Source organism: Hesperophylax consimilis, unplaced genomic scaffold (assembly GCF_061612785.1).
Source record: "Hesperophylax consimilis isolate HC1 unplaced genomic scaffold, BYU_Hcon_1.0 scaffold_113, whole genome shotgun sequence".
Lineage (NCBI taxonomy): Eukaryota > Metazoa > Arthropoda > Insecta > Trichoptera > Limnephilidae > Hesperophylax > Hesperophylax consimilis.
Window position 1 is genome coordinate 3623 of NW_028301336.1, and position 19645 is coordinate 23267.

Sequence of the window (19645 nt, forward strand, 5' to 3'; positions counted from 1 at the left end):
GTAAGCAATTATAATCTTAACAGAACATCCACAATTTTCTTTCAGATTCACAAAACTACTCCGGCTGAGGTTTTACATGGTTCCCTCATGCTGTCAAACAAATGTTGGAGTAATGGATAGCCCATGTCAGATAGTCCCAATAAACCACTAACCTCTCTAAAAATAACATGTACCCTTACCTATCCCAACATACATGAAAAAATTAAACTCAATAGCTCATTAAAAAATCAAATAGTTTAAAGAAACCTTGATAAATAATAGACAAGGTAAAAAACAGAGAACACCCAAAGGAAAAAAAAAAAAAAAAAAAAAAAAAAACCTAACCTAACCTAACCTAACCTAACCTAACCTAACCTAACCTAACCTTACCTAACCTAACCTAACCTTACCTAACCTAACCTAACCTAACCTAACCTAACCTAACCTAACCTAACCTAACCAAACCTAACCTAACCTAACCAGAGTGTTCTTTTGCGAGCCAAGCGGTGAGTGTCTTTAAATTTAAAACTTAAATGTGATTTGAATTCTATTTGTAGTATTTACATTATCTGCGTTTCTAGGCCACGTTCTTTCAGTGTGCACGTAAAATTCGTCTTAAATTCTATTTTTATTTTATAAGTCGGCCGGCCTGCGAATACATTTTGGACAAGTTTTTCAATAAGGAATGCGGAAAACATCTTAAATTAAAGAAGTCGTAGGCTCATTGCCTACACAAAAGGTAATGGAGCCCTGTACAAAAGCGGATATCATTGAAAAAACCCTAGAAGAAGGGTTCATTGATACAATGGCCTCAACCTCATCTCATGGTATGGTCCAAGATCCCAAAGAACCAGAAGAAGATGAAAACATCGTAATGTCACTTCTTAACAGCACCATCAAAGAGTCAGAAAATGCCAAACGGGCAATAGCTTCCTGCGGGAATATCAAGAGCACAAATAAGGCAATTGTTGTAGCATCAATTGACAAAATGCTCTCCAACGCCACCCAGATGAGCTCGATAACTCAACCAAGCGTAGATTCGACTGGTGAAAGCAGTGAAGTCAAAACCCTAAAAGAAACAATCTTACTGCTTAAAATAGAACACTCCAGGGAACTATTTGAACAGGAGAAACGACACACGGAGCAAATTGTTATGATCATCACCCAAAAAGGAAACAATAAGAGTGAAGCGACACTCCACGAATCGGATGTGGAGAATAACAAGCCCTCCACTAGTTTTGCGGATGCAACAACGGGGAAAATCGGAACTAGGCAATCCCCCACAGCGCATACAACAATGACAGAAAGCTCTCCGGTCACTATTGCCCCTATTGAGAAAACGTACTCGATAGTTGTCTCAGGGAAATCCCCCATAGCAAGCGAGACTCTGGAGAAGACACTCAAAGAAAAAATCAATGTCACATCCTTAGGGATTGGCATAAAAAAGATCAAAAAATTGGCCAACAATAGAGTGTTCGTTCAATGCGACACAGAAGAACAGTGTCAGAAATTCTCTACTGAAGTGTCCAAAATGGAAAATCTACAGAGCCAAAAGGGGGTTAAGTTACAACCCAGACTCATATTAAAGGGAATTGATGCCGACCTATCAGAAAAAGACATTGTGACGGCTATTATAAAACAAAATAGCGGGATTACCTCTCTCCTAGGAGAACAACCCGAAGAAGCTATCAAATTTATACACAAAGTACCATTTAAAAAAGATGCGACCCGCAAATGTGCGGTGATAGCGGTAGCGCCACATATCTGGCAATATCTTGTCGATAAAAAGGTGCTGAACATTGGTTACTACAAAGCCGGGGTCAGCGAATACCTCTCGATATTAAGCTGCCAAAAGTGCTTGTGTTATGGCCACACAGTAGCCCACTGCAAGAGCAAGGAAGTATGCTGGCGCTGTGGTGGAGACCACAAAATACAAGCATGCAAAGCCCCGAATACCGGTGTAGTGTGCTGCCAAAGCTGCGTAGCATCCAACAAAAGACAAAAACTAACAAAACCTACCAACCACATGGCCCAATCAATGGAATGTCCCATCTACAAAAGGAACGTAGAGAAATATAGGACTTTGGTCGACTATGGACAGCCATAATGCAATAAAGTTTGTGCAGGCAAACCTACAGAGATGTGAAGCTGCCACCGTCAACTTCTTGCAAAACGCCATTAACAGAAAAATAGATATCGTGATCATACAGGAGCCGTATACAGGAAATACAGGAAAAAATAATAAATCATCCTTCAACGGACTCATCTTTCAAAAAACAAGTGTGGACTGCCTAGTAAAGGCTGCAATAATAGTATTAAATAAAAGTATCGCTGACACCTGTATTCTACTCCACAAATTCAGCAACAACTGTAATATATTTATTGAAGCGCAAATTCAGGGAACCCCACTAATCATAGGATCAATATACTGTCCCCCAAATGAAGATATCGACTTCAGCCTAGAAAAATCGAACAGGATAATAGACACTCACAACAAGAAAATAATCATTGGAGCGGATGTCAATGCAAAAAGTATATGGTGGGGCAGCAAAAAGACAGACAAAAGAGGCGACAAACTGAGCGACTTTATTGCCCAGAAACACCTACATATCGTCAACGAAGGAACAACACCGACATTTGAAACCGTTCGACAAAACATGCTACTGAGCAGCGTGATCGACGTAACCTTGTGTTCCGACAGCGTAATTGGACACATAAAGAACTGGAAAGTAGACAAAAGAATCGCTGCCATGTCGGACCATAATGGAATAACTTTCAACGCGCAATTCAATAAATCATCTACAGAAGAAATTCCAAAATCAACATTCCTATATAAGACCAATAAGGCAGATTGGATGGAATTCGACAAGTCTCTAAAATCCAATGTTGAAGGCAAGGGAATAACAGTTCAGGCAATTGAAGCGAACAATCAACCTGGTTCCCTCAACAGACAAGTCTCAGACCTCATGGATGCCATGTCGGATGCATGCAGAATGGCAATCCCTCCACTGAAAAAATCTAGACAAAAAATCTGCCCCTGGTGGAATGATAAATTGGAAAAGCTGAAAAAAGACGTTCTCGCCGCAAAGAGGAAGCTAATGAACTCAGGACCAGCAAGAAGAGATGCGGTCACACTACCAGCCTACCTCGAGCTAAAAGAACAATACAAGGAGGAAATTGCTACAGCAAAAATACAAAACTGGAAAGAATTTTGCAGCAATCAAGGAAAAGATACAGTCTGGTCCACGGTACTAAGAGTACTTAAGGCAACACAAAAGTCACCACCGGAAACGCTTCAAGTCAATTCAGTGTCCACAACGTCAGCCCAAGAGACGGCGTCCACACTTTTAGATCATTTCTTCCCTAATGACTCTCCAGTCAGGGAAACAGCGGAACAAATACGTATTCGGAATAATGAGGAAGAAGACCGCCTTAGCGAAATTGACCCCCCATTTACAAGATCCGAAATAAGGAAAATACTTGTATCCATAGATATAAAGAAGTCCCCAGGAAGAGATCACTTTACAGCCGATATATGCCAAAAGGCGTTCGAAAGTGTTCCAGAAATTTTTACGGCATTACACAACGCGTGCCTCCGAATTGGCTGCTTCCCAATCCTTTGAAAGGTCGCTAGAATCAAGGTAATTCCAAAGCCGGGAAAAGAAGACTACGGTAACATCTCTACATACAGACCTATAGGTCTTCTCCCGGTATTTGGCAAGGTACTAGAGAAATTACTCATCAAGAGAGTAACCTGGCACTTCAGCACGAAGGGGAAACTTAATTCAAACCAATACGGGTTCACGCAACAAAAAAGCACAGAAGACGCAATGCTTGATGCCGTCAACCACATCAAGAAAGCGAATAAAGAAGGACTTCATGCATGCCTAATATCACTGGACATAAAGGGGGCATTCGACAACGCGTGGTGGCCCCACCTTAAAATGCAATTAGCCAAAAAAGACTGTCCACTAAACATATACAAAGTTTTTAAAGACTACCTGTCGGACAGAATGGTAGAAACAATTTACGCAGGCGCGTGGGCACAAAAACACTCGAACAAGGGCTGTATACAAGGATCTGCCTGTGGACCGATTCTATGGAACATAGTTCTGGACGAACTGCTAAATCTCAAATTTGACTCTAACGTACGCATACAGGCATTTGCTGACGACGTCTTAGTTATAATAATTCATAAAGATACGGCAGAACTACAGAAAATAATTCAAGATACTCTCTCCTTTATAACAGACTGGGGGGAAAAAGTAAAACTGCAATTCTCGGAGGAAAAAACAAAAGCACTATTCATCAGTAAGAGGAAAACACTCCCACCAAACATTGTGATGAATGGTAAAATTGTTCCACTTTCTCGGGATTGCAAAATTTTAGGGATAGTCATAGACGACAAGTTAAATTGGAGCAAGCATGTGGACATGGTATGCCAAAAAGCTGTCAATATAACCAAGAAACTTGCATTTATGGCAAAACCTACTTGGGGACTAAGTTCTGAGATATTAAGGACAATCTACATAGGAGTAGTCGAACCAATAATAACTTACGCCGCGACGGTATGGGCAACAGCTGCAAAACGAAAAAATATTCGCAAAAAACTAGATAGAGTCCAAAGGGCCATCGGCATTAGAATATGTAAAGCCTACCGCACTGTGTCCCTTACTTCTGTGCAGGCAATTGGGGGACTAACACCTTTGGACCTAAAACTCAAAGAACTCAGACTTATCGGTGAGACAAAAAGGAACAGAACTTTGCATCTACTACCTGACGATAAAAAGTACCAGGGAATCGTAAAGGTTACTCATCTACCTCACCCTAGTAAACAAATTGGAGAACATGTCATCTTTCCAAGGACATACGAGAGAAACTCCTTTGAAGAGAACGAAATAGATATATACACAGATGGAAGTAAAACTGGAGGAAAAGTGGGTGCGGCCTACACAGTGTTCAATGCTAGCGGAGAAATTACAGCAAAGAAACTGCCCCTGGCAGATTACTGCTCAGTATTTCAAGCAGAGCTTTTCGCAATAATGCAAGCACTAGAGTGGGTCAACAAACAGCAAAAGCATTGGGAAAAAGTTAACGTCTTAACAGACTCACAAAGCGCTGCACACGCACTAGAGTCAGGGACACCTACCAACCCTATGGTCTTCAATATACAATGCTCGGCTCAAGTCTTGAGAGAAAGAGGGTCTACCTGTTAATTTTTATGGATACGCGGGCACAATGGAATCCATGGAAATGAAAGAGCAGACGAGCTAGCAAAAGACGCTGCATTAAAAAGCAAAACACAAAAACTCTATTCAAAATTCCCACTGAGCTACGCAAAGTTCAAAATAAAGGAGGCAATTCTCGAAGAATGGGACCAAAGGTATAATAACTCTGATACAGTTAAAGGAACACGGCTATTTTTCAGGAGTATAACAGAAACCAAAGAGTTTGGTAATAAGAAAACTCCAACTTTTGAACTCAAACAAATCCTTACCGGTCACGGAGCAAACCTATCCTACCTTCACAGATTCAAGCTGAAAGATAGTCCCGCATGCCCGTGTGACAAACTATCGGACCAAACAGTGAAACATCTGTTGCTAGACTGCCCAATGTTCACGATGGAAAGATGGCAAATGACCAAAGAATGCCAGAGAAGAGATATGAACTTTACTGACATTTCTGATGTCATAAAAATTATACCTCTCCGAAAAATCTTCATTAAGTTCGCAAAAAACATCATGACAAAAATTAAGGAACAAAATAAATAATAATCAAAAGACATAAAAATAAATTTAAATCACATTAAGCACGATCACTATAGCTATCCGATCAATCTAAAACATGGCTAACGCAAGAAATCACGAACCAAGAGCGCTAAAGAACACTTCCTATCCTACAAATGGTTCTGTTAAGAGGGTAAGCAATTATAATCTTAACAGAACATCCACAATTTTCTTTCAGATTCACAAAACTACTCCGGCTGAGGTTTTACATGGTTCCCTCATGCTGTCAAACAAATGTTGGAGTAATGGATAGCCCATGTCAGATAGTCCCACTAACCTCTCTAAAAAATAACATGAACCCTTACCTATCCCAACATACAATGACATACTTACCTATTACAACATACATGAAAAAATTAAACTCAATAGCTCATTAAAAAATCAAATAGTTTAAAGAAACCTTGATAAATAATAGACAAGGTAAAAAACAGAGAACACCCAAAGGAAAAAAAAAAAAAAACCTAACCTAACCTAACCTAACCTAACCTAACCTAACCTAACCTAACCTAAACAAACCTAACCTAACCTAACCTAACCTAACCTAACCTAACCTAACCTAACCTAACCTAACCTAACCTAACCTAACCTAACCTAACCTAACCTAACTGAAAGAATCGTGGTACAAATCGAAATCAATCACATAATCTCAATAAAGTTTGATTCTTCAAAAAATCATGACTTTTATGGAGCTCATTTCATACATGGGTTCGATTTTTCGAAGCAGTTTTCTAAGGCTCTATGGTACCAAATGGGCTGAAATTTTTGAAAAGTGGTGAGGATCGTGGTACAAATCGAATTCAGTCTTAAAATCTCCAATAAGTTTGATTATTAGAAAAATCATGACTTTTGTGGACGCTCATTTCAGACTTGGGTTAAAACTTTGGAAGCAGTTTTCTCTGGCTCTGTGGTACCAAATGGGCTGAAATTTTGGAACAGTGATAAGAATCATGCTCCAAATCGAAATCAGTCACAAAATCTCCATAAAGTTTAATTCTTAGAAAAATTAAGATTCTTATGGACGCTTATTTCAGACTTGAGTACGAACTTTGGAAGCAGTTTTCTCAAGGTCTATGGTACCAAATGGGCTGAAATTTTTGAAAAGTGGTGAGGATCGTGGTACAAATCGAATTCAGTCTTATAATCTCCAATAAGTTTGATTATTAGAAAAATCATGACTTTTATGGACGCTCATTTCAGACTTGGGTTCGAACTTTGGAAGCAGTTTTCTCTGGCTCTGTGGTACCGTTAAGTTTGATTCTTAAAAAAATCATGACTTTTATGGAGCTCATTTCATACATGGGTTCGATTTTTCGAAGCAGTTTTCTAAGGCTCTATGGTACCAAATGGGCTGAAATTTTTGAAAAGTGGTGAGGATCGTGGTACAAATCGAATTCAGTCTTAAAATCTCCAATATGTTTGATTATTAGAAAAATCATGATTTTTATGGACGCTCATTTCAGACTTGGGTTCGAACTTTGGAAGCAGTTTCGTCTGGCTCTATGGTACTAAATGGTCTGAAATTTTGGAACAGTGATAAGAATCATGCTCCAAATCGAAATCAGTCACAAAATCTCCATAAAGTTTGATTCTTAGAAAAATCAAGATTCTTATGGACGCTTATTTCAGACTTGAGTACGAACTTTGGAAGCAGTTTTCTCAAGGTCTATGGTACCAAATGGGCTGAAATTTTTGAAAAGTGGTGAGGATCGTGGTACAAATCGAATTCAGTCTTATAATCTCCAATAAGTTTGATTATTAGAAAAATCATGACTTTTATGGACGCTCATTTCAGACTTGGGTTCGAACTTTGTAAGCAGTTTTCTCTGGCTCTGTGGTACCAAATGGGCTGAAATTTTGGAAAAGTGGTAAGAATCGTGGTACAAATCGAATTCAGTCACAAAATTTCCATAAAGTTTGATTCTTAAAAAAATCATAATTTATTTGGACGCTCATTTCAGACTTGGGTTCGAACACTCCATCAAAAGGGATTTTTTAAAAATCATTATTTTTATGGACGCTCATTTCAGACTTGGGTTCGAACGTTGGAAGCACTTTCTCAGGCTCTATGGTACCAAATGGGCTGAAATTTTTGAAAAGTGGTGAGGATCGTGGTACAAATCGAATTCAGTCTTAAAATCTCCAATAAGTTTGATTATTAGAAAAATCATGACTTTTATGGACGCTCATTTCAGACATGGGTTCGAACTTTGGAAGCAGTTTTCTCTGGCTCTATGGTACCAAATGGGCTGAAATTTTTGAAAAGTGGTGAGGATCGTGGTACAAATCGAATTCAGTCTTAAAATCTCCAATAAGTTTGATTATTAGAAAAATCATGATTTTTATGGACGCTCATTTCAGACTTGGGTTCGAACTTTGGAAGCAAATTTTTCTGGCTCTGTGGTACCAAATGGGCTGAAATTTTTGAAAAGTGGAAAGAATCGAGGTGAAAATCGAAATCAATCACATAATCTCAATAAAGTTTGATTCTTAAAAAAATCATGACTTTTATGGAGCTCATTTCATACATGGGCTCGATTTTTCTAAGGCTCTATGGTACCAAATGGGCTGAAATTTTTGAAAAGTGGTGAGGATCGTGGTACAAATCGAATTCAGTCTTAAAATCTCCAATATGTTTGATTATTAGAAAAATCATTATTTTTATGGACGCTCATTTCAGACTTGGGTTCGAACTTTGGAAGCAGTTTCGTCTGGCTCTATGGTACTAAATGGTCTGAAATTTTGGAACAGTGATAAGAATCATGCTCCAAATCGAAATCAGTCACAAAATCTCCATAAAGTTTGATTCTTAGAAAAATCAAGATTCTTATGGACGCTTATTTCAGACTTGAGTACGAACTTTGGAAGCAGTTTTCTCAAGGTCTATGGTACCAAATGGGCTGAAATTTTTGAAAAGTGGTGAGGATCGTGGTACAAATCGAATTCAGTCTTATAATCTCCAATAAGTTTGATTATTAGAAAAATCATGACTTTTATGGACGCTCATTTCAGACTTGGGTTCGAACTTTGTAAGCAGTTTTCTCTGGCTCTGTGGTACCAAATGGGCTGAAATTTTGGAAAAGTGGTAAGAATCGTGGTACAAATCGAATTCAGTCACAAAATTTCCATAAAGTTTGATTCTTAAAAAAATCATAATTTATTTGGACGCTCATTTCAGACTTGGGTTCGAACACTCCATCAAAAGGGATTTTTTAAAAATCATTATTTTTATGGACGCTCATTTCAGACTTGGGTTCGAACGTTGGAAGCACTTTCTCAGGCTCTATGGTACCAAATGGGCTGAAATTTTTGAAAAGTGGTGAGGATCGTGGTACAAATCGAATTCAGTCTTAAAATCTCCAATAAGTTTGATTATTAGAAAAATCATGACTTTTATGGACGCTCATTTCAGACATGGGTTCGAACTTTGGAAGCAGTTTTCTCTGGCTCTATGGTACCAAATGGGCTGAAATTTTTGAAAAGTGGTGAGGATCGTGGTACAAATCGAATTCAGTCTTAAAATCTCCAATAAGTTTGATTATTAGAAAAATCATGATTTTTATGGACGCTCATTTCAGACTTGGGTTCGAACTTTGGAAGCAAATTTTTCTGGCTCTGTGGTACCAAATGGGCTGAAATTTTTGAAAAGTGGAAAGAATCGAGGTGAAAATCGAAATCAATCACATAATCTCAATAAAGTTTGATTCTTAAAAAAATCATGACTTTTATGGAGCTCATTTCATACATGGGCTCGATTTTTCTAAGGCTCTATGGTACCAAATGGGCTGAAATTTTTGAAAAGTGGTGAGGATCGTGGTACAAATCGAATTCAGTCTTAAAATCTCCAATAAGTTTGATTATTGGAAAAATCATGATTTTTATGGACGCTCATTTCAGACTTGGGTTCGAACTTTGGAAGCAGTTTTCTCTGGCTCTGTGGTACCAAATGGGCTGAAATTATGGAAAAGTTGTAAGAATCGTGGTACAAATCGATTTCAGTCACAAAATTTCCATAAAGTTTAATTCTTAAAAAAATCATAATTTATTTGGACGCTCATTTCAGACTTGGGTTCGAACTTTTGATGCAGTTTTCTCTGGCTTTATGGTACTTAATGGTCTGAAATTTTGGAAAAGTGGTAAGAATCGTGGTACAAATCTAATTCAGTCTTGAAATCTCCATTAAGTTTGATTCTTAGAAAAATCATGATTCTTATGGACGCTTATTTCAGACTTGGGTTCGAACTTTGGAAGCAGTTTTGTCTGGCTCTATGGTACTAAATGGTCTGAAATTTTGGAACAGTGATAAGAATCATGCTCCAAATCGAAATCAGTCAAAAAATCCCCATAAAGTTTGATTCTTAGAAAAATCAAGATTCTTATGGACGCTTATTTCAGACTTGAGTTCGAACTTTGAAAGCAGTTTTCTCAAGGTCTATGGTACCAAATGGGCTGAAATTTTGGAAAAAAGGAAAGAATCGTGGTATAAATTGAATTCAGTCACAAAATTCCCATAAAGTTTTATTCTTAGAAAAAAAGAGATTCTTATGGACGCTCATTTCAGACTTGGGTTCGATTTTTGGAAGCAGTTTTCTCTGGCTCTATGGTACCAAATGGTCAGAAATTTTGGAAAAGTGGTAAGAATCGTGGTACAAATCGAATTCAGTCACAAAATTTCCATAAAGTTTGATTCTTAAAAAAATCATAATTTATTTGGACGCTCATTTTAGACTTGGGTTCGAACTCTCCATCAAAAGGGATTTTTTAAAAATCATTATTTTTATGGACGCTCATTTCAGACTTGGGTTCGAACTTTGGAAGCACTTTCTCAGGCTCTATGGTACCAAATGGGCTGAAATTTTTGTAAAGTGGTGAGGATCGTGGTACAAATCGAATTCAGTCTTAAAATCTCCAATAAGTTTGATTATTAGAAAAATCATGATTTTTATGGACGCTCATTTCAGACTTGGGTTCGAACTTTGGAAGCAAATTTCTCTGGCTCTGTGGTACCAAATGGGCTGAAATTTTTGAAAAGTGGAAAGAATCGAGGTACAAATCGAAATCAATCACATAATCTCAATAAAGTTTGATTCTTAAAAAAATCATGACTTTTATGGAGCTCATTTCATACATGGGTTCGATTTTTCGAAGCAGTTTTCTAAGGCTCTACGGTACCAAATGGTCAGAAATTTTGGAAAAGTGGTAAGAATCGTGGTACAAATCGAATTCAGTCACAAAATTTCCATAAAGTTTGATTCTTAAAAAAATCATAATTTATTTGGACGCTCATTTTAGACTTGGGTTCGAACTCTCCATCAAAAGGGATTTTTTAAAAATCATTATTTTTATGGACGCTCATTTCAGACTTGGGTTCGAACTTTGGAAGCACTTTCTCAGGCTCTATGGTACCAAATGGGCTGAAATTTTTGAAAAGTGGTGAGGATCGTGGTACAAATCGAATTCAGTCTTAAAATCTCCAATAAGTTATTAGAAAAATCATGATTTTTATGGACGCTCATTTCAGACTTGGGTTCGAACTTTGGAAGCAAATTTCTCTGGCTCTGTGGTACCAAATGGGCTGAAATTTTTGAAAAGTGGAAAGAATCGAGGTACAAATCGAAATCAATCACATAATCTCAATAAAGTTTGATTCTTAAAAAAATCATGACTTTTATGGAGCTCATTTCATACATGGGTTCGATTTTTCGAAGCAGTTTTCTAAGGCTCTATGGTACCAAATGGGCTGAAATTTTTGAAAAGTGGTGAGGATCGTGGTACAAATCGATTTCAGTCACAAAATTTCCATAAAGTTTAATTCTTAAAAAAATCATAATTTATTTGGACGCTCATTTCAGACTTGGGTTCGAACTTTGGAAGCAGTTTTCTCTGGCTCTGTGATACCAAATGGACTGAAATTTTGGAACAGTGATAAGTATCATGCTTCGAATCGAAATCAGTCACAAAATCTACATAAAGTTTTATTCTTAAAAAAATCATAATTTATTTGGACGCTCATTTCAGACTTGGGTTCGAACTTTTGATGCAGTTTTCTCTGGCTCAATGGTACAAAATGGGCTGAAATATTGGAACAGTGATAAGTATCATGCTTCGAATCAAAATCAGTCACAAAATCTCCATAAAGTTTTATTCTTAAAAAAATCATAATTTATTTGGACGCTCATTTCAGACTTGGGTTCGAACTTTGGAAGCAGTTTTGTCTGGCTCTATGGTACTTAATGGTCTAAAATTTTGGAAAAGTGGTAAGAATCGTGGTTAAAATCGAATTCAGTCTTGAAAAATCCATTAAGTTTGATTCTTAGAAGAGTCATGATTTTTATGGACCCTCATTTCGGACTTGGGTTCGAACTTTGAAAGCAGTTTTTTCAGGCTCTATGGGAACAAACGGGCTGAAAATTTGAAATAGCAATGAGAATCGTGGTAAAAATCGAAATCAGTCTTAAAATCTCCATAAAGTTTGATTCTTAGAAAAATCATGATTCTTATGGACGCTTATTTCAGACTTGGGTTCGAACTTTGGAAGCAGTTTTGTCTGGCTCTATGGTACTGAATGGTCTGAAATTTTGGAACAGTGATAAGAATCATGCTCCAAATCAAAATCAGTCAAAAAATCTCCATAAAGTTTGATACTTAGAAAAATCAAGATTCTTATGGACGCTTATTTCAGACTTGAGTTCGAACTTTGGAAGCAGTTTTCTCAAGGTCTATGGTACCAAATGGGCTGAAATTTTGGAAAAAAGGAAAGAATCGTGGTATAAATTGAATTCAGTCACAAAATTCCCATTAAGTTTGATTCTTAGAAAAATAGAGATTCTTATGGACGCTCATTTCAGACTTGGGTTCGATTTTTGGAAGCAGTTTTCTCTGGCTCTATGGTACCAAATGGTCTGAAATTTTGGAAAAGTGGTAAGAATCGTGGTACAAATCGAATTCATTCACAAAATTTCCATAAAGTTTGATTCTTAAAAAAATCATAATTTATTTGGACGCTCATTTCAGACTTGGGTTCGAATTTTTGATGCAGTTTTCTCTGGCTCTATAGTACAAAATTGGCTGAAATTTTGGAACAGTGATAAGTACCATGCTTCGAGTCGAAATCAGTCACAAATCTCCATTAAGTTTGATTCTTAAAAAAATCATAATTTATTTGGACGCTCACTTCAGACTTGGGTTCGAACTTTGGAAGCAGTTTTGTCTGGCTCTATGGTACTTTATGGTCTGAAATTTTGGAAAAGTGGTAAGAATCGTGGTACAAATCGAATTCAGGCTTGAAATCTCCATAAAGTTTGATTCTTAGAAGAGTCATGATTTTTATGGACGCTCATTTCAGACTTGGGTTCGAACTTTGGAAGCAGTTTTTTCAGGCTCTATAGGAAAAAACCATCTGAAATTTTGAAATGGCAATAAGAATCGTGGTAAAAATCGAAATCAGTCTTAAAATCTCCATAAAGTTTGATTCTTAGAAAAATCATGATTCTTATGGACGCTCATTTCAGACTTGGGTTCGAACTTTGGAAGCACTTTCTTCGGACTCTATGGTACCAAGTGGGCTGAACTTTGGAAAAGTGGTGAGGATCATGGTACAAATCGAATTCAGTCTTAAAATCTCCAATTAGTTTGATTATTAGAAAAATCATAATTTTTATGGACGCTCATTTCAGACTTGGGTTCGAACTTTGGAAGCAGTTTTCTCAGGCTCTATGGTACCAAATGGGCTGAAATTTTGGAAAAGTGGAAAGAATCGTGGTACAAATCGAATTCAGTCGAAAAACTCCATAAAGTTGAATTTTTAAAAAAATCCTTTTTTTTTATTGGACGCTTATTTTAGAATTGGGTTAGAACCGTACAAAATGGGCTGAAATTTTGGAACAGTGATAAGAATCATGCTCCAAATCAAAATCAGTCAAAAAATCTCCATAAAGTTTGATTCTTAGAAAAATCAAGATTCTTATGGACGCTTATTTCAGACTTGAGTTCGAACTTTGGAAGCAGTTTTCTCAAGGTCTATGGTACCAAATGGGCTGAAATTTTGGAAAAAAGGAAAGAATCGTGGTATAAATTGAATTCAGTCACAAAATTCCCATAAAGTTTGATTCTTAGAAAAATAGAGATTCTTATGGACGCTCATTTCAGACTTGGGTTCGAACTTTGGAAGCAGTTTTCTCAGGCTCTATGGTACCAAATGGGCTGAAATTTTGGAAAAGTGGAAAGAATCGTGGTACAAATCGAATTCAGTCGAAAAACTCCATAAAGTTGAATTTTTAAAAAAATCCTTTTTTTTTATTGGACGCTAATTTTAGAATTGGGTTAGAACCGTACAAAATGGGCTGAAATTTTGGAACAGTGATAAGTATCATGCTTCGAATCGAAATCAGTCACAAAATCTACATAAAGTTTTCATTCTTAAAAAAATCATAATTCATTTGGACGCTCATTTCAGACTTGGGTTCGAACTTTTGATGCAGTTTTCTCTGGCTCTATGGTACAAAATGGGCTGAAATTTTGGAACAGTGATAAGTTGTCGAAACAGTGAGTCGAAATCAGTCACAAATCTCCATAAAGTTTGATTCTTTAAAAAAATCATAATTTATTTGGACGCTCACTTCAGACTTGGGTTCGAACTTTGGAAGCAGTTTTGTCTGGCTCTATGGTACTTTATGGTCTGAAATTTTGGAAAAGTGGTAAGAATCGTGGTACAAATCGAATTCAGGCTTGAAATCTCCATAAAGTTTGATTCTTTTAAGAGTCATGATTTTTATGGACGCTCATTTCAGACTTGGGTTCGAACTTTGGAAGCAGTTTTTTCAGGCTCTATGGGAAAAAACCGGCTGAAATTTTGAAATGGCAATAAGAATCGTGGTAAAAATCGAAATCAGTCTTAAAACTCCATAAAGTTGAATTTTTAAAAAAATCCTTTTTTTTATTGGACGCTAATTTTAGACTTGGGTTAGAACCGTACAAAATGGGCTGAAATTTTGGAACAGTGATAAGTATCATGCTTCGAATCGAAATCAGTCACTAAATCTCCAAAAAGTTTTCATTCTTAAAAAAATCATAATTTATTTGGACGCTCATTTCAGACTTGGGTTCGAACTTTTGATGCAGTTTTCTCTGGCTCTATGGTACAAAATGGGCTGAAATTTTGGAACAGTGATAAGTATCATGCTTCGAATCAAAATCAGTCACAAAATCTCCATAAAGTTTTATTCTTAAAAAAATCATAATTTATTTGGACGCTCATTTCAGACTTGGGTTCGAACTTTGGAAGCAGTTTTGTCTGGCTCTATGGTACTTAATGGTCTGAAATTTTGGAAAAGTGGTAAGAATCGTGGTACAAATCGAATTCAGGCTTGAAATCTCCATAAAGTTTGATTCTTTTAAGAGTCATGATTTTTATGGACGCTCAAAAAGGAAAAGTGGTAAGAATCGTGGTACAAATCGAATTCAGTCACAAAATCTCCATAAAGTTTGATTCTTAGAAGAGTCATGATTTTTATGGACGCTCATTTCAGACTTGGGTTCGAACTTTGGAAGCAGTTTTTTCAAGCTCTATGGGAAAAAACCGGCTGAAATTTTGAAATAGCAATAAGAATCGTGGTAAAATCGAAATCAGTCACAAAATCTCCATAAATTTTGATTCTTAGAAAAATCATGATTCTTATGGACGCTTATTTCAGACTTGGGTTCGAACTTTGGAAGCAGTTTTCTCAAGGTCTATGGTACCAAATGGGATGAAATTTTGGAAAAGTGGTAAGAATCGTTGTACAAATCGAATTCCGTCACAAAATCTCCATCAAAAGGGATTTAAAAAAAAATCATTATTTTTATGGACGCTCATTTCAGACTTGGGTTCGAACTTTGGAAGCACTTTCTTCGGACTCTATGGTACCAAGTGGGCTGAACTTTGGAAAAGTGGTGAGGATCATGGTACAAATCGAATTCAGTCTTAAAATCTCCAATTAGTTTGATTATTAGAAAAATCATAATTTTTATGGACGCTCATTTCAGACTTGGGTTCGAACTTTGGAAGCAGTTTTCTCAGGCTCTATGGTACCAAATGGGCTGAAATTTTGGAAAAGTGGAAAGAATCGTGGTACAAATCGAAATCAATCACATAATCTCCATAAAGTTTGATTCTTAAAAAAATCATGACTTTTATGTAACTCATTTCATACATGCGTTCGATTTTTCAAAGCAGTTTTCTCAGGCTCTATGGTACCAAATCGGCTGAAATTTTGGAACAGTTATAAGTATCATGCTTCGAATCGAAATCAGTCACAAAATCTCCATAAAGTTTTATTCTTAAAAAAATCATAATTTATTTAGAAGCTCATTTCAGACTTGGGTTCGAACTTTGGAAGCAGTTTTGTCTGGCTCTATGGTACTTTATGGTCTGAAATTTTGGAAAAGTGGTAAGAATCGTGGTACAAATCGAATTCAGGCTTGAAATCTCCATAAAGTTTGATTCTTAGAAGAGTCATGATTTTTATGGACGCTCATTTCAGACTTCGGTTCGAACTTTGAAAGCAGTTTTTGCAGGCTCTATGGGAACAAACGGGCTGAAATTTTGAAATAGCAATAAGAATCGTGGTAAGAATCGAAATCAGTCTTAAAATCTCCATAAAGTTTGATTCTTAGAAAAATCATGATTCTTATGGACGCTTATTTCAGACTTGGGTCCGAACTTTGGAAGCAGTTTTGTCTGGCTCTATGGTACTAAATGGTCTGAAATTTTGGAACAGTGATAAGAATCATGCTCCAAATCGAAATCAGTCACAAAATCTCCATAAAGTTTTATTCTTAGAAAAATCATGATTCTTATGGACGCTTATTTCAGACTTGGGTTCGAACTTTGGAAGCACTTTCTTCGGACTCTATGGTACCAAATGGGCTGAACTTTTGGAAAAGTGGTGAGGATCATGGTACAAATCGAATTCAGTCTTATAATCTCCAATAAGTTTGATTATTAGAAAAATCATAATTTTTATGAACGCTCATTTCAGACTTGGGTTCGAACTTTCGAAGCAGTTTTCTCTGGGTCTATGGTACCAAATGGGCTGAAATTTTGGAAAAGTGGTGAGGATCATGGTACAAATCGAATTCAGTCACAAAATCTCCATCAAGAGGGATTTAAAAACAAATCATGATTTTTATGGACGCTCATTTCAGACTTGGGTTCGTAATTTGGAAGCAGTTTTTTCAGGCTCTATGGGAACAAACGGGCTGAAATTTTGAAATAGCAATAAGAATCGTGGTAAAAATCGAAATCAGTCACAAAATCTCCATAAAGTTTGATTCTCAGAAAAATCATGATTCTTATGGACGCTTATTTCAGACTTGGTTTCGAACTTTGGAAGCAGTTTTCTCAGGCTCTATGGTACCAAATGGGCTGAAATTTAGGAAAAGTGGTGAGGATCATGGTACAAATCGAATTCAGTCACAAAATCTCCAATAAGTTTGATTATTAGAAAAATCATGATTTTTATGGACGCTCATTTCAGACTTTATGGAGATTTTAAGACTGATTTTGATTTTTACCACGATTCTTATTGCTATTTCAAAATTTCAGCCCGTTTGTGCCCGATGACAGTGATAAGAATCATGCTCCAAATCGAAATCAGTCACAAAATCTCCATAAAGTTTGATTCTTAGAAAAATCATGATTCTTATGGACGCTTATTTCAGACTTGGTTTCGAACTTTGGAAGCAGTTTTCTCAGGCTCTATGGTACCAAATGGGCTGAAATTTAGGAAAAGTGGTGAGGATCATGGTACAAATCGAATTCAGTCAAAAAACTCCTAAAAGTTGAATTTTTTGAAAAAATCCTTTTTTTTATTGGACGCTAATTTTAGGCTTGGGTTAGAACCGTGGAAGAAGTTTTCTCAGGCTCTATGGTACCAAATGGGCCGAAATTTTGGAATAGTGGTGAGAATCGTGGTATAAATCGAATTCCGTCACAAAATCTCCAATTAGTTTGATTCTTAGAAAAATCATGATTCTTATGGACGCTTATTTCAGACTTGGTTTCGAACTTTGGAAGCAGTTTTCTCAGGCTCTATGGTACCAAATGGGCTGAAATTTAGGAAAAGTGGTGAGGATCATGGTACAAATCGAATTCAGTCAAAAAAATCCTATAAGTTGAATTTTTGAAAAAATCCTTTTTTTTATTGGACGCTAATTTTAGGCTTGGGTTAGAACCGTGGAAGAAGTTTTTTCAGGCTCTATGGTACCAAATGGGCCGAAATTTTGGAATAGTGGTAAGAATCGTGGTATAAATCGAATTCCGTCACAAAATCTCCAATTAGTTTGATTATTAGAAAAATCATGATTTTTATGGACGCTTATTTCAGACTTGGGTTCGAACTTTGGAAGCACTTTCTTCGGACTCTATGGTACCAAATGGGCTGAACTTTTGGAAAAGTGTTGAGGCATGGTACAAATCGAATTCAGTCACAAAATCTCCATCAAGAGGGATTTAAAAAAAAATCATGATTTTTATGGACGCTCATTTCAGACTTGGGTTCGAACTTTTGAAGCAGTTTTTTCAGGCTCTATGGGAACAAACGGGCTGAAATTTTGGAAAAGTGGTATGAATCGAGGTACAAATCGAATTCAGTCAAAAAACTCCATAAAGTTGAATTTTTTGTAAAAATCCTTTTTTTATTGGTCTTTAATTTTAGGCTTGGGTTAGAACCGTGGAAGAAGTTTTCTCAGGCTCTATGGTACCAAATGGGCCGAAATTTTGGAATAGTGGTAAGAATCGTGGTATAAATCGAATTCCGTCACAAAATCTCCAATTAGTTTGATTATTAGAAAAATCATGATTTTTATGGACGCTCATTTCAGACTTTGGTTCGAGCTTTGGAAGCAGTTTTTTCAGGTTCTGGGAAAAAAACGGCTGAAATTTTGAAATAGCAATAAGAATTGTGGTAAAAATCGAAATCAGTCACAAAATCTCAATAAAGTTTGATTCTTAGACAAATCATGATTCTTATGGACGCTTATTTCAGACTTGGGTTCGAACTTTGGAAGCAGTTTTTTCAGGCTCTATGGGAACAAACGGGCTGAAATTTTGAAATAGCAATAAGTATCGTGGTAAAAATCGAAATCAGTGACAAAATCTCCATAAATTTTGATTCTTAGAAAAATCATGATTCTTATGGACGCTTATTTCAGACTTGGGTTCGAACTTTGGAAGCAGTTTTGTCTGGCTCTATGGTACAGAATGGGCTGGAATTTTGGAACAGTGATAAGAATCATGCTCCAAATCGAAATCAGTCACATAATCTCCGTAAAATTTGATTCTTAAAAAAATCATGACTTTTATGGAGCTCATTTCATACATTGGTTCGATTTTTCGAAGCAGTTTTCTCAGGCTCTATGGTACCAAATGGGCTGAAATTTTTGAAAAGTGGTTAGGATCGTGGTTCAAATCGAATTCATTCTTAAAATCTCCAATAAGTATTAAGTATTATTAGAAAAATCATGATTTTTATGGACGCTCATTTCAGACTTGGGTTCGAACTTTGGAAGCAGTTTTCTCTGGCTCTGTGGTACCAAATGGGCTGAAATTTTGGAAAAGTGGTAGCAATCGTGGTAAAAATCGAATTCCGTCACAAAATCTCCAATAAGTTTGATTATTAGAAAAATCATGATTTTTATGGACGCTCATTTCAGACTTTATGGAGATTTTAAGACTGATTTTGATTTTTACCACGATTCTTATTGCTATTTCAAAATTTCAGCCCGTTTGTGCCCGATGACAGTGATAAGAATCATGCTCCAAATCGAAATCAGTCACAAAATCTCCATAAAGTTTGATTCTTAGAAAAATCATGATTCTTATGGACGCTTATTTCAGACTTGGT

At 36.6% G+C, this 19645-nt stretch overlaps 1 protein-coding gene across 1 annotated transcript in view; it reads right to left on the reverse strand.

The window, feature by feature from the left end:
• Nucleotides 1–2374: 2374 nt before the first annotated feature.
• The window catches only part of LOC149408686 (uncharacterized), a 66530-nt gene continuing 49259 nt past the window's right edge, over nucleotides 2375–19645 (reverse strand). The window contains exon 8 of the mRNA XM_089650519.1: nucleotides 2375–2438. Coding sequence (XP_089506645.1) covers nucleotides 2375–2438 — 64 coding nt within the window. The remainder of the gene's footprint in view (nucleotides 2439–19645) is intronic.